The 14,769-nt window shown below is 48.1% G+C and overlaps 1 protein-coding gene across 1 annotated transcript in view; it reads left to right on the forward strand.

Annotated features, from left to right (window-relative positions):
• The first annotated feature begins 8,739 nt into the window (after positions 1-8,739).
• LOC142558089 (tyrosine aminotransferase-like) overlaps positions 8,740-14,769 on the forward strand; it is a 29,542-nt gene continuing 23,512 nt past the window's right edge. The window contains exons 1-3 of the mRNA XM_075670248.1: positions 8,740-9,071; positions 10,014-10,081; positions 12,303-12,461. Coding sequence (XP_075526363.1) covers positions 8,834-9,071; positions 10,014-10,081; positions 12,303-12,461 — 465 coding nt within the window. The 5' untranslated portion in view covers positions 8,740-8,833. The remainder of the gene's footprint in view (positions 9,072-10,013; positions 10,082-12,302; positions 12,462-14,769) is intronic.

Genomic DNA, 14,769 nt, shown 5'->3' on the forward strand with positions numbered 1-14,769 from the left:
GCGATGTGCTGCGCGCGGCGGGCTCGCGCCACGTCATGCGGCCGACGGATTCCAGGGATCTCGGGCGGCACGCGCGCGAGATTAGAAAACGGCGTCTCCCCAGCGCGCGCGCACCGCGTGGCGCCGGCGAGGGTGCAGTCGTTATGCAAAGAGCGTTACTTCCAACGCGCACCCCTCATACGAACTCCCCACCCACCACCCCCACCAAGCTAGTACCCCTCCCCCTTTCTGCGACTGAAGGCAACTCCCGGGAGCCGCTTCGTCAGCACACATACGTACGCACAAAACGTACACATACAACCCTCGATTGCGCTACGCCCCGTACGTCCATCCCTCCCGTGATCTCTGATGCTCTGGGAGTCAAACACGAAAGCGTAACGGTGTGTATCCTTCAAACAAACAAACGTCGGCGTTCCAGAAGGGAAGGCGTAACGAGTGAAAGGGTTGAGCGCTGAGGGAACCCCGTCATAGCACCGGTGTTCCCCTACGTGAACGCAGCTGCCGGATGTTACGCCCAACTCATTGACGCTCGCCTCGACACCCTCGTGCTGCAAGGCCCTCATCTTCGATGTCGAGAGAAGCGAAAAAAGAAATACAGGGGAACACAAAAACGTGGCAGTGTATGAAACGAACAGAAAAGAACTGCCATAGCGTCGTAAACATGTCAGATACATTCTTCTACTTTTAATATGTTTTCTTTTCTTTTTTTAAGAGAGGATGATTCTCCCGAATAACAATAAAGTCAGGGCTGCCTACTATGAAGGCAAAGGTTGCTTCCGAACATTATTCCTCGGTCAAAAGAATATTCAAATTTGATTACAATGCTCGGAGGGGCTAGTTGGTTCATTCTAATGATCGATCGCTAAATGTTAAGTGGTGTAGCGCGAAGCAGGACATAGGGACACAGAAAAGACGAGGACGAACCCTTGCTGCCGACTGAAACTTTTCTTTTGACACGGAAGTTTGTATAGAAAACCAGAACAAAAAGATGCGGAAATGTGACACAAAGCAGAGATACCATCATCGTCCACTGTACGCGCCGACGTTGTCTATAAATGCCAACTCCCTTTGCGATAAGGCCAGGCATGGCTTACTTATGTATGGACATCGTTAACATGCCAAGCTAGCTGCTTCGACAACGATGCGCGTACGGTCGTATTTCGCTCTTGTCTGTAGCATCGGGGCGGTGCTTTTAAGGAGGGGGGCATTGACAAGTGTACTTATCTATACTTTTTCTCGGGGGCTGCATTTCACCCACCAACAATTTAAAGTCATCGCTCAGCGCAAGACGCGCCCGCGAGATTGGAACTTTGTGGAATGTTATCGATGGTTCCATCCGTTGTTTCTTATCACTGAAACTTGTGTAATGTGATTGCATCTGTGACGTGAATCGGGTAGCACTTTCTGGAAGACACGCGGGCACCAGCGATTTCTCTGGAACGTTCGATCGCTCGTGTATAAAAGCCGACGTGTTTGACCGGCAGATCAGATTTTCGACGATCGCCGACCGTGTTCGCCGCGATCGCTGTGATTTGAGTGTAACTTGCTTTTGTGGGCACAAGTTCGCCCAATAGAAGCTAGTTTCCTCATTCACAGTATTGCTACTGTGTTCTATATATATATATATATATATATATATATATATATATATATATATATATATATATATATATATATATATATAATGTGTGCGTGTTTAAATAGCACCTTGTTGTTTCCCTATTTCGTAGCAGTACATGCTGTTTAATTAGCAGTAAAAAATCGAAGATAGCCTCGCTTATCACCGATTCCCACATATGGTGAGATCCACCGGTTTCTAGTAATAAGCATAACAGCTCCGCCTTTTTTTTTTTAAACCTTAGACTAGCTTTCTTCTTAGTTACTTTTCAGTGACTTAGTTAAGCCGAAAGTTTGCTGCGGTAAAATTTCTGAAAGAACTTCCGCAAAGCTCAAAGCCTAAATCCTTACTTTTGTACGAACGAGTAGAAACGGGCATCTCTTCCCCGTCACTTCGAAAAGCATACCGAAGAACGTAATAGTAAGCAAAGTGAATACATCAAAGATGATTTTTTTTTTTTTTTTTTGAGATGTGATGCCGCGTCTTCGAAAATCGGGGTATCGCTTCGCTTCTTCCCATTCTCATTCCTGACTCGGCACCTCGGACGGCAGTTGAACGCTATAGCTTAAAAAGAATAAGAAGAAATAAGTCTACGAACAGTGTTCTGAGCAAGTCACCTTCACCATTGTCACTTAAAGCGGAGTCTTTCGGCCACGGCGGCCGCATTTCGATGGGGACGAAATGCGAAAACACCCGTGTTCTTAGATTTAGATACACGTTAAAGAACCTCAGGTGGTCAAAAAAAAAAAAAAAAGCTGAGTCTTTCGGGCCATGAGCTCGGGTCCAGAAACAGTCAGCAACACCAGGTCGAGGCACAGCTTCGAAACGAAGCCCGTTTGGCGAGTACGTTACTAACAAGGATAACATTTCTCGCTTCGTGGTGCCGCGTTGTAGAGACAGTGAAGAGTAAGACAGTGCTGAAACTGCGAGTAATGAATCCGAGTAATGCGAGTAATGAAATATTGGTCCGAACGCGTGTCCAAAGAAGCAAGTAAAGCTCAAAGCGCAACGATAGCGGCAAGCATAGTCGTTAGTCATGGCATTTTGGTCTCACGGGCCAAGTCATTCCGCCATTCATGCGTGTATCACAGTGCATTCCAGAATATGTACTAGTGCTGGCTTACATTCGGAAATCCAAAGTTGCATTCGACACGAACTGCAACGCGGAGCCCACAGTTAGAATGGGGCTCAAAGACTGCAGGGTGGCGGCCATGTACGCACGCGCACAGACACACACAAAAGGAAGGTTTAATAAATACCAGTAATTGGAACGATGTTTATTTCTCCTCTTCTTCTTTATTTATTTTTTAATATTTCTTTTTCTTTTCTTCTTTTTTGCACGTCGAGACGCCGCCGTCAGTTTTAGGGACTCCTTCGACCGTGGGCACCGTGTTGCAGCTCATACAGAGCGTGACTGCACAACAGCATTCGCGTGGCGTATGCATTCTGAGAGAGCAACACACTTTTTTTTTGCTGCACAATCTGCGACCACAAGCGAGGAATATTCGGAATGTATGCAGCAGGCGGGCGTTGCGCCTAGCGACGAATCGATCAATCCATAACAGTGACGATTCGCTGGCAAGACAGTTCCCGTCCAAAATCAAAAACAGTGGACGCGTCGTAGCGGTTCTCGAGTGCACGGTGACCTCTAGACTGGCACGCGTATACATTGTTATTCTTTATTCCCGTGCACTGTTTCCCACCGGTTAGCCACTGCTACAAAGTTATCACTCGACGCAAGACGCGCCCACATCTGTGGGAACTTCCTCGAATGTTAGTCGCCGATTGTGTAGCGAAAAGATATTGTCCAACCGTATTCCAGTGTGCGAGCACCTGCAGTTACGACGAGTCGTGTATGTATATCCGACGGGTTTGACCCACAATTAAGATTTGGACGATTTCGCCGCTGCCGTTGCGATTTGCACGTCGTTTGCTTTGCTGGGGAGCAAGTTAGCCCGACAAAGAGTTACATTCACTTTTGGCTAGTTCTTATTATTCACCGTCGCTATTCAACGCCACGATATAGCTTGCTAGCAGAAGGACCGTGAACATCGTTCGCGCTGCCTCGTTTGGTGTTGAGGCAGCGCTATTGTGGTCGTGGCCCTCCCCAGCGTCGTTGCCACCACCCGCGGGGTTTCCCGTTTGGGGGGGCCAAAACTTGGCAAACCTTTTCGCGCGCGCGCGGAACCGCGGAATGTGCGTATACGCGCGGCAAGGCCCCGCGTGGCTAATTCCGGTGCGACCGCGACGATGCGCGTGCGTCAGAGAAGCCCCACGGGAATGTTGAGATACTATGCTGTATAGGCAAGAGGATAACAAACAGAAAGATAGAAACAGTCGAGGCACTTCAAATATTCCAAAGTGAGAAGTAAACGGCACAATTCCCCCCCCCCCCCATATATGTATTTTCTCTTATTATTTTTTTTCGTGTTTCGCTGCGCTTCAAGAGCCGTACAAGAATAAACGCGGAGGCTCTGGCATGGTGCTTTAGCATGCGCGAATAAATCTCAAACCAAATAAGGAACGCGCCAGCTCGAGCGTGAAACAAGTCGCCAAAGGGGCCGAATGACTTTGCAACGAACTCTTTGTTTGACTGGAAGAAAATATTCATCATCATCATCATCATCATCATCATCATCATCATCCTGTTACGTCTCAACACCACAAAGGCATTAAGAAGAACGAGGCACCCCCCCACTGTCCATCAGTGCCTACCCAGACGTCAACGCAGCGCGGACACCGACTGCTGACGGGTCCACAAAAGTCCTCAACCCCCACCACTACCTTACAGCCTGAACTAATGAGGGGGGTGGGGAGGGGCAACGTCAAATGCTACCGAAAAAGGACGGCGACCTTGGATTCGCAGGTTGCTATCCTGCAGCGTATTCCATAGCATCGGGCTTCGGAGGCGGGGTTACTGCGGAGCGCTGCGATAGCATGGGCGTGGTATCGCAATGGATTCGACGATTGTGGTTTGCTGCTAAACAGTCCTCAGATTCCCTGTTCGACTGGCCTAGGGAAGGTTACGGTATTAAAAGCGGTGGTTTTTGTGCAGTAGGAGCAGCTGTACCGAAGCTCATCTGCATTGATTCCTCTTGTGGCGCTACTCCCAGTCCCACCTTCGGTTAGGTGTAAGGGAAGCGTATTAGTGGCGCCGCCTGCGGACAAATATGTACGCGAACCTACTGTTAAAACATGCCACCCGCCCCACAGCATACGTGGACACTTGCCCGTGGTGGGGAGGCCAACCAACTCTCGCCCACATTACGTAGGAATGCGAGCTCAGGCCACTAAGAAAATTAATAAGCCTCACGTTCAGGCGCGGAAATTCACGACGGAGCATTGGGAGACCTGGCTCACCAGCGAGGAAAAGGAGGCTCAAGAGGCACTTTCTCGACCAAGGACGGCGGCCTGCTCAGGCCAGTAGAGCCCTGGACTAAGGGCCTCACCCCCCTGCTTCCACTAGCCTTTCCTTATACAATAAACGTTTTTCTATTCAATTCTTGTGGCTGCCACACGAGTGGCACTTTGGACAACTCAAGACAGTCTAGGGAGATTTTTCGCAGCGAGTGCTCTCACCATTCAAATAGTTTGCGACGTCTTCAACGCCATTTCAACGCAAATATATTTCTAACTGTTAGTCGTTTTTACCCGGCTCCGCGACCTCTTGCCACTCTTTAATTCCGTACTTCGCCGCCACTCCAAACCCCGGTAATTAATGCGCGTTCCCTTGTGTTACAGGCGGGGCCATTGTCAATCTCCCTGCGCCACCTCCATTCGAACGTCGGTTAGCCGTCTCTAGAGAGTGAGTGAGTAAAGACTTATTGGAAAACAATGTATTGAGGGGTGACGTTGTGGTTAGGCAGCCACGAGCCCCTGGGCCCGGTAGGCTCCTTCAGCTCTATTGATGACCTTGGCCTGCAGGTCAGGGTCGGCGCTGAGCAACACGGCCTCCCACTGCTAAGTATTACTTATATAGTGATTTCTGTGATTTTCTGCTGGGCACGACCACATAATATGGAACAGATCCACTTTTTTTCTTACAATGATTACATGTATTAGGGTATTGGTCCGGGTAGCAGTAATGATAGGCTATAGGGGGATGGGGTAGGTATTTGTCTGAACTCGCCTCCAAGCCACTTCTTGTCGCTTGCTTGTTAAACGATTTGTGTGCTGGCGGGTACACTGCCCTGGCTAACCTAATGTGCTGAGTTATTTCCATGCGATCCCTCTCTGATTCTATAGCGTGGCACGTCCGGGTGCTCGGTTGGCGAGTCCTCGAGCGGCTCTAAAAAAATTTTAGTGCCGACGTTTTATGTGCCCAAACCACCACATTTAAGAGGCGCGCCGTAGTGTCCGTAGTCGCCGTAGTGTCCGCCGTTGTGTCCGTAGTCCGATTTCATTTTGACAACCTGGAGCTCTTTAACTTGCCTCCAATGCAAGGCACCCGCGTGTGTTTTCGCATTTCGCCGCCATCGAAACGCGGCCGCCGATGTCCCCGGGGCTTAGCAGCGCAGCTCCAAAGCCACTACGCCACCACGGCGGGTCGTCCGTCTCTCTCTCGAGCACCGACGCCTCAAGAAATCCGGTCCTAATAACGTGGGGACAATGTTGACCAGAATCTTCTTTTTTTTTTAGTGCCGTGAAAACGAGAGGATTACGGCAAAGTCCATCGTAAGATGACTATCGAAGTTAATGCGATTAGCATTCAAGCAACGTAGCGACCGCGTAGCGATACACCATATTGCCAAAGGCGCCTTCATTTGGAATCTGTAGTGGTGCTTCTGAGATTTGAAGTGCTGAGAATACATGCGACATACACTGTCTCCGTGATCGGCCCGTTTCGCTATGACAATCGATCGGCAGGGTCGTTCATGACGATGACGACAGGACGACGACTGTACGCCGTGTGGAGTGACAACCATACAATTACTAAGAAAGAAAGGCGTCGATGCAAGGACGAAGGCAGTGTGACGACGATGGCCAGAAGACAATGGGATCACGATTTTGAATTGATTACAATAGTACAACCATGAAGGAGTGACGGCGCTGGAATGAAAACGAGGGGATGACGACGACTGTATGACGACGATGGTATCACAAGAATCAGATGACGAAGCTGGAATGCCGACAATGAAATGACCGCGACGACATCCCGGCGGTGATATGAGAACGAATGTACACGAAGACGCAATGACGGCGACGCCGTGGTGACGGTCACATAAGCACGATTGATTGACGACACCACAATTATAAGAGAACGAAGAGGAAGAAATGACGTCGATCGATTGACCAAAGTGGAACGATGACGATGGCACGACGACAACTGGATGACATTTCTGAAATGATGGCGATGGTACGGCAACAGCGTGACGATAGTGGAATGACGACAACTGTAAGACGACGATGGGTGACGCCAGTAGCACGACGACGACTGTATAACGATAATGGCGTGAAAACAACGGCGTGGCGAGAATCGGAAGACGAAGCTAGAATGACGACAATAGAACGACCACGACGATATCCCAACAAAGGCATGACGATGCCGTATGTCGACGATGAAATGATGATGATGGCATGACAACGATAGGATAATCACGACTGAATGACGATAGCATGATTACAATGGAATGCCATCGTTGTAACTGCGGTGGTGGCATAAAAATGACGACATGACGACAATGTGATGACGTTTATGAAATGATGGCGATGGTACTATCAGATAATGTGATGACCACGCGTTTTCATACACGCGTGGTCCTCCGACCACGACCGCATCATGGCCCGTAGACATACGTAATGGCTCAAGTTAGCAGACAACTTGAGTCACATATGGATAGATGGACAGATAGAGAGCTAGATAGAGAGACAAAACGTGCCTGAAGCATGCAAAGGATGATAATCGCATTAAAAAGAATTCACCGACGATTACGATACTTCTTATGCGAAATTAGAGCGCATCTCTATACGTGTTTGCATTTCGAGATATATTGAAGCAAAGAATTTGAGAGAGACACGCAGCAGAGTGGGCAATCGTCGAAAATCTGATCTACGGGTCAAGCGCGTCGGCTTTTACACACGACTCGTCGAAAGTTCCAGTGTAATCGCCGTTGCCGCTTGACTTCCAGAAAATACTAAACAATTCGCGTCGCACATACAATCAGATTACGAAACAATTGAAACAAGCCTGAATGAGACCAAACCAAGAAAACCAAACAAGCGCGAGCGAGAGCTGGCTCGAGAAGACGATAGCACGAAACGACCGGTCCGGCTGAGACCAGAAATGAGCTCGCATCGAGCGGTGTTGCTGGTCCGCATGAAACTAGTTTCTCGCGCACGCGTCCTTGCAGAGGCCGCTCTCATTGGTCTCCGCCGCTCGCGGCTCGCGTCTTTCATCCGCCGCTCCGCGTTTGCTCTTTCACCTCTCGCTGTTGTGCTGGTTCGCTCGGTTGCGCCGCCGCCGGCGCCGCCGCTCGTCGCAGGAACGGGCCATTAAGAGCTGCGCTATATCTAAAAGGGGGAGTGGCGTATGGTGGTCGCTGGTGGTCACTGGTACCATTTATCCAGTGACTGAAGAGCGTTACCAATGTGAACTAATTTACGCAGCGTATCGCTGCTGTGTTGTGGCCTGCCTCCCTCGGCTTTCCCATAAACCGACGGACACCGCATACCTAAAATTTCCATAGAGCTGCAGTTCTTATTGTATTCAGCTTTATGGAGTTCCTAATAGCATGCCCGGGTGTAAGCTGGGCCTAACTGAGGCTTGGGCCCGAACCGTACCCGGACCTCCTAGGCCTGAGACCGGCCCGAGCCCGCGCACTGCTTGGTTTGATTTGGTTTGCCTTTCAAGATGGCCCATAACAACTGCGGGGGATTGGCCAAGATTTCGATGGTATAAGGAAATTGCTGTTGACACTAAAATTGGCAAAACTGTCAGGAAGAAGTGAATAAAAAGAATAATGTAAGCAGAACTTAAGTCTCCTTGAAGCAACTACACATTCCTCCACCGCTGAGCAAACATCCCTCTAAGCTGCACTTCGTTGTCTTCACTTCGCGCTGCTGAAAACAAATCGACGTCTACGTCAACCTCGCCTGTGCGCGCGCCATTCGATCGCGTTCCCCGCCATCTTTTCTCGCCTTCTCTCCTCACCCCGCGTCTCGACGACACTGCTCTCTTTTGTCGGCCACGCGGCGCTGCCGCATACGAGGTGCAGGATGACAGGGAGGACTTCGTGGAACGCTCCGCCGTCCCTGTACGCCACCACCGCCAACAACCCGGCCCACGGCTTCATCGAGAGAGCGGACCTGGTCCCCAATGCCACGAAGAAGGTCATTCACCTCTCGATAGGCGACCCCACCGTGTTCGGCAACTTGTTGCCGTGCGAGGAAGTTCTGGCACCCATCGTCGAGAGCCTCCGGAACCCGAAGAACTACGGCTACATACCCAGCACGGGTGAGCGAAGAACGCCCGTGTTACCTTAATGTGACTACGTGCACGACGTCGTGCGGGTCAACCAGAAATATCTGTCCGTATACGACGCGACAGCCACGTCACGACTGAGTTTAGCACGAAAGCTTAAGGTTATGTTAGGTTAGGCCAAGTGAGGTTGGGTTTAGTCGGCCGAAACAGGGGCTTAAATAATTCCTGCAAATGCGCTTGCTAAACATCTGAGTGTTCGTACGATTTGCTGTCGGTAATTACCGTTGTCACCACTTCGCGACTGCGTTTGGCACGATCTACGAACGCGTCTGTTCTCACCTGCACCAAAACTTCTGCGGTCATCGCGGCGTACACATAGCAATTTCCGGTTGACCCGTGCGACGCCGTATACAGATAGGCAGTTCACTAATATATCGACCACTTAGACCGCTAAGGGACCTAAATCTCTGTTCAAGTAGATTCTTATTACCTACTGCTACGTTATAAACATGTATGTACAAATCATTGCGTTTGCTTCCGTTAACTCGTTCCACAGTTTTGCGCCCTCGCTGGCGTCAGCATTGTGTTAGGCTTTTTTTTTTCTTTAACCATTTGTACTACCACCAGAGCCACCTTGGACGTTGCGCATAACGCGACTAACTGTACAGGTAGCAGGTGCTAAGAATGGCACGCGCCACCGTTGACAATGCGGCCCAGGTTGACCATGTCGCTCGAAAGCGAAAATCAGGGCTCGACAGGCTCGGACTGTCAAAATTGTCTGGCCCAACGGTTCCCATTCTTAGCGTTCATTACGTGTATTAAGATAACGTCGTTCTGGAGCGCCGTCAGGGTAACATACGAGCCCTCTTCCTTACCAGCGTGTTAATAATGTAACACCTTATGCAGGTATATCGTCACGTAAGCAGCGACCTGTGAACATTCTTCTGGCGTTTCATATCATTCCTTTATCTCCAGGATTACCGGCAGCCAAGGAAGCCATCGCTGAATATTCGTCGAACGCTGGACTCAAGGTGAAACCACAGGTTGGTGCGTTTGTCCAAAGACAACGTGAGCGCATAATTTTAATAACCCGCAGCGCGTGAACTTAGATATAGGGTGCCTAATTAGTCTATTTGGGAAAAGGACATAATGGGAAGGGCACAAGCTTAGCCAATAGTCGCTTGAGCCCCTGTCATATGACCATGGGGTAGCAAGGTGGAGCACCCGAAACGCCTGCGGCGACCATAGAACAAGCGGCAAGACGCAATTCGCTTGTCACCTTTCGCCAGATAACCCTGGCGCTGCGATCGGTCAGATAACATAGGAGTGATGACTGGTACATGGATTTGTCTGACCTTCGTGCATCTGGCTTCAAATGTTCTTGTGTCGTTGTTTACTGCGCCTTATCTACATTTATCGGCCTAAATTTCAAAGCGATCCCACCTTTTGAAACGCGAATATGCGCACGTGTGGGCTTAATGCGTGCGGGTGTACTTATAACGGAATATTTTGGCGAAAATAAACAATTTGCGAAGTCACAAAGCCTTTCGATGCCAGCAGGAGAAAGTTTAGGCGAATCCTTGTATTAACTATTATTCCCATGCTTGTTGAACCGTCGTGATCGCAGTTCCCGTAGACAATATAGAGCCACAGTTCTCTCTATAGTAATTTTGTAGATGTCTATCAATTGATAGCACGTTCGGTTAATTGATCAACTATGCGGTTATATATGCAGAACGTGAGACCAGAAACACACGCACTGTACTTAAGGTCTACATTCTCGCACACAAAGGGTGGTAGTGACCTGAACAGTGACGAATTTCGCGCATCCCTGAAGGGATAGCAACATTCAACCTGGTGCCCTTAGTAAGTCTCCCTTGTTTAGTAGCGCTTTTCGTTGCCCCCATTTCTTTCCGCGTTGGGTGGCATCCTCAATACTCGCGAACTCGAATTTCCTGCAACTGGTAAACTGGCTTTTCCACAAGGCGCAAATGCCTGACGGCTGAGTTTACCGCGCGCGAAAGTACGCTATTGGAGAAAAAAAAATGCCGTGTTATTGAGAATATACATAGTCTCGTAACACCGACCATGTACACTCGCGAGCAAAGGTCTGGCGGGTGCAGATGCCTTTTTTTTTTTTTGCAGCCTATAAGCATGCAGGCAATATCGAGTGGTTACAGCTACATGCGCCTGTTCAATCAATCTAATTTATTCACGCAATTTAAGGTTGCATTACTGTGCAGTCAGATATTTAAATATTGTGAGGATGGCGTGATCTCTAGACTTGCTCGTGGCTGTATCTATGTACATATGTGAGGAGAGTGGGGGGGGGGGGGGAGCGTGCGTGTGCGTATGTGTTTTACTTTCCGTTTTGGAACGTCGCAATGGTCAGATGGAATCCGCTGCTTGTTTCTAAAGTGCATTCGTCTTTAATGCGATGCCAGTTTCCGTACATTCCAGGCGAATTTCCACCGTCGTCGTCGGCGTCCCCGTGATGTTTTGTATAAATTCCAAGTGTGACTACGTTGCGGCCTCACGCCGTATGTTGTAGGTGCGAGCGAAAGCTTTCGATGGTGAGCGGAGAGGGATGGTGGCCTGAAGCGGTGGTGTCTTCTCGCGCTCGCAAGGGAGTTAGGCGGGGCGAGTGCGCGCCGGCTTTCCGTGCTCGGGAGGGGGGGAGATGTGCGCATGCTAGAAGGGGGGGGAGCACGTTAATGCGCCACTCTTCTTCTACTCCAGCTATGGTGGCTGAGCGCCGCCCCGTGCGTTCGACCTTGGAGACTATCTGCGCTGGGTTCAAAGGCTAGCCGACCAGGGATCACTGATGGCTTCGTGTGTGCTGTGTTCTCGTTCGCCTAGTTTGCGTTGAAGTGAGAGGCAGCAAAAAGGGGAATTCGCTCAGCTTTGCTACCGCTCAGCTTTGCTACCGCTCTTCATCACACCAGCGTTCTGACAGCGAGTGCCCGCGATGATAGAGTGCGACGTGTTCGTGTTTGCCTGTGCGTGCGTGGCAACGTGCTTGGTAATTTAGTTAGTAAGCAAATGTTTGCAGCAGTTTGTGCAGCTGATAAAACGCCTAACCTTACTTCGTATAGATGTCTAATAATTTGCTATCAATGTTCCGCGAAACTGTGATTCTTTTAATTCCGGCTAATGACTTTCATGAGTTGCCGATTCCTCGATAAATTAAGGAATGTCAAGTAGTCCAAACGTTGTCTAAAAGCAAAAAGAGCGTCAGTCGCCCGACACCGATCTGCTTCGCAGGACGTCATTTTGACCTGCGGCTGCGCACAGGCGCTGGACATGTGCATCACTGTCCTCGCAAACCGCGGTCAGAATATCCTGATCCCGAGGCCAGGTTTCTGCATCTACAAGACGCACGCCGAGTTCCTTGGCATCAAGGTCAAGTTTTACAATTTGCTGGTGAGGACCTGCAGGTCTCTCGGACAAAGTCATTCAATGCAAAGCGGTTGCCCAGTTTCTATAGGGGGACAACCGGATAGCAAGAATAAGCCACTTTATAATTTCTTAGTATTTTTCCATATTTCTACCTTGGCGGGAGAATGTTGTACAAATCAAGAATACACGAATCTCTAGGCTGTATGCACAAAAACAAGGATGTGATTATGACGGACGCCGTGTTGGCCAAGTTCGGATTAATTTCGACGGCCAGTGGTTGTCAACGTAAACCTAAATCCAAGTAGACTGGCGTTATTTTGTATTGCGGCCCCAACAAAATTTGGCCGCCTCGGCCAGGATCGAACATGCGATTTCTTGACAGCGCGACGCCATAACCACTAGACTACAGCAGCGAGTAAGTTCTGCCTTATTACTGGAGAAATTCGAGCTAAACTTCACTTTTGTAAGTGCCGCGCCAACTGCACTACTGTGGCACTCGGATTTCAACGCATTTTCTCGCATTTTCTCGTTTTCAGGCAGAAATAGTTCACGAAAGTGTTCTAGGTTACGTCTTTTAATTTTGTGAGAATGAAATGTAGTCATTCTTCGTCACCGATAAAGCTTAACTGAACCCGTTTAGCCGCTGTCAAAATTTGATGCCAGCTACTCGCCATGACGTCAACGTTGAAAGCGCGTTTCACAATAACGGTGAAAAAAATGGTGCTACTGTCTCAATGAAGCTTGTTTTTTTATTTGTCTATTTTTTTAGCGGCGTGGCCGCAGACGGAGGTGCACTGCAGCTTTACTTTCAACGAAGCAGGCAACTAATGCGCGGAAACGGTGTGTTACACTTAAGAGGAAGCTTTAGCTCGAGTGCTCCTATCTAAATACATGTAAAAGGAGAATTCGTTTTTCTCGGCAACCACTGCACCAAATTTGACAAGGTTTGTTGCATTTAAAAGACAAACTTAAAATCTAGTGACTGTTGGTTTCGAATTTTTGAGTTAGATCGTTAATATTTTATTAAAAATTGGCAAAAATCGAAAATTTTCAGAAAACGAAACTATCAAGTTTACAACCCTGTAACTTAACCAATAAAAATGATAATACAATTCTGTGAATTGCATCTAAAGGTACATCCATAGCGGACAAAATTGATATGTTACACATGAATATAAAAAAATTTAATCATAGGGAAATACAACTTTTGCAAAACCGTTGTAACCAACGTAACCAATTCACGTAAGATGTAAAATGACATAATGAATTTGTCCGCTTTGAATGATCTAATGGATGCCGTTTACAGATCTGCGATATCAATTTTTTATGCAGAGCTATGAATTTGTAAACTTGGTGCTTCTATTTCTTTCGAACGGTCAAATATTTGAAAATTGTTTTAAGAAAATTCAAGCCCTAAATCGAAATTCCGCTTCCAACAGTCACTAGAATTTAACTTTCTCTTTCAAATGCAACAAATTTCATCAAAATCGGTCTATAGGTTATCTCATAAGAACGTTTTTGCGTTTTACATGTATTTGAATAGGCCGCGTCGGAGTTGGGCCCGAGCTAAAGCTTCCTCTTAAGGCAATGCAAAATGCTCTTTTTGCGAAATGTTAGCCGAAGTCAGCCAGCGGTTTAGTGGGAATAGTCGCGCATCCCTCAGCTCTTATTTATGTAACACTCAGTTCAACTCCAAAACGCGAGAAAAAAAAATTCACAGGAAAATTGCGGCTTCGAGTGATCAACAGTGGCAGAACCAGTAATGTCGCGGAAGAAGCATCAGCGACATTCCTCGTTCCACTATTGTCAATCACCTCTGTATAATCTCAGTTACTCTAAAATCCCCGCAAATCTGTGCTTTATAGCGTGGCTTTTGCTGGTTAGATAAGTGCAAAAGGCACAATTTGCCCGTTGCTATCTCGAAGTCTGGGTACACACGTGTATTCCACATTGCAATTGTTTTTCAACACAATAAACAGAGCAGATGGTCGTAGCGCCCTAAGAATGAGAAACTGTTTGTTAGCCGTTTATCGCATCTCAAATAGATATATGTTTCTTTATTCAAAGCATACCCCGCAGTGCCCAAGGGCATAACTGCAGAGGGGTTACAGCAACAATTAGCGTATGTTTCCATTTACTCACAGTGCACATCTACTTTAGTCGGCCTGTTCCACTGGTTTACACTGTGCGGGGGAAAACGGAATTACCCCACATGTTCGTCTTGGTTTGACACTACTGAATTTTGCAGTCATGATCATTGTATCTTGAGGTATACTGATGTTCATTTAAATAGGTTTCTTTGTTCATTCCAGTCTTGTTACGATGTGTAAAA

This window comes from Dermacentor variabilis, chromosome 9 (genome assembly GCF_050947875.1).
Source record: "Dermacentor variabilis isolate Ectoservices chromosome 9, ASM5094787v1, whole genome shotgun sequence".
In the NCBI taxonomy this organism is placed as follows: Eukaryota; Metazoa; Arthropoda; class Arachnida; order Ixodida; family Ixodidae; genus Dermacentor; species Dermacentor variabilis.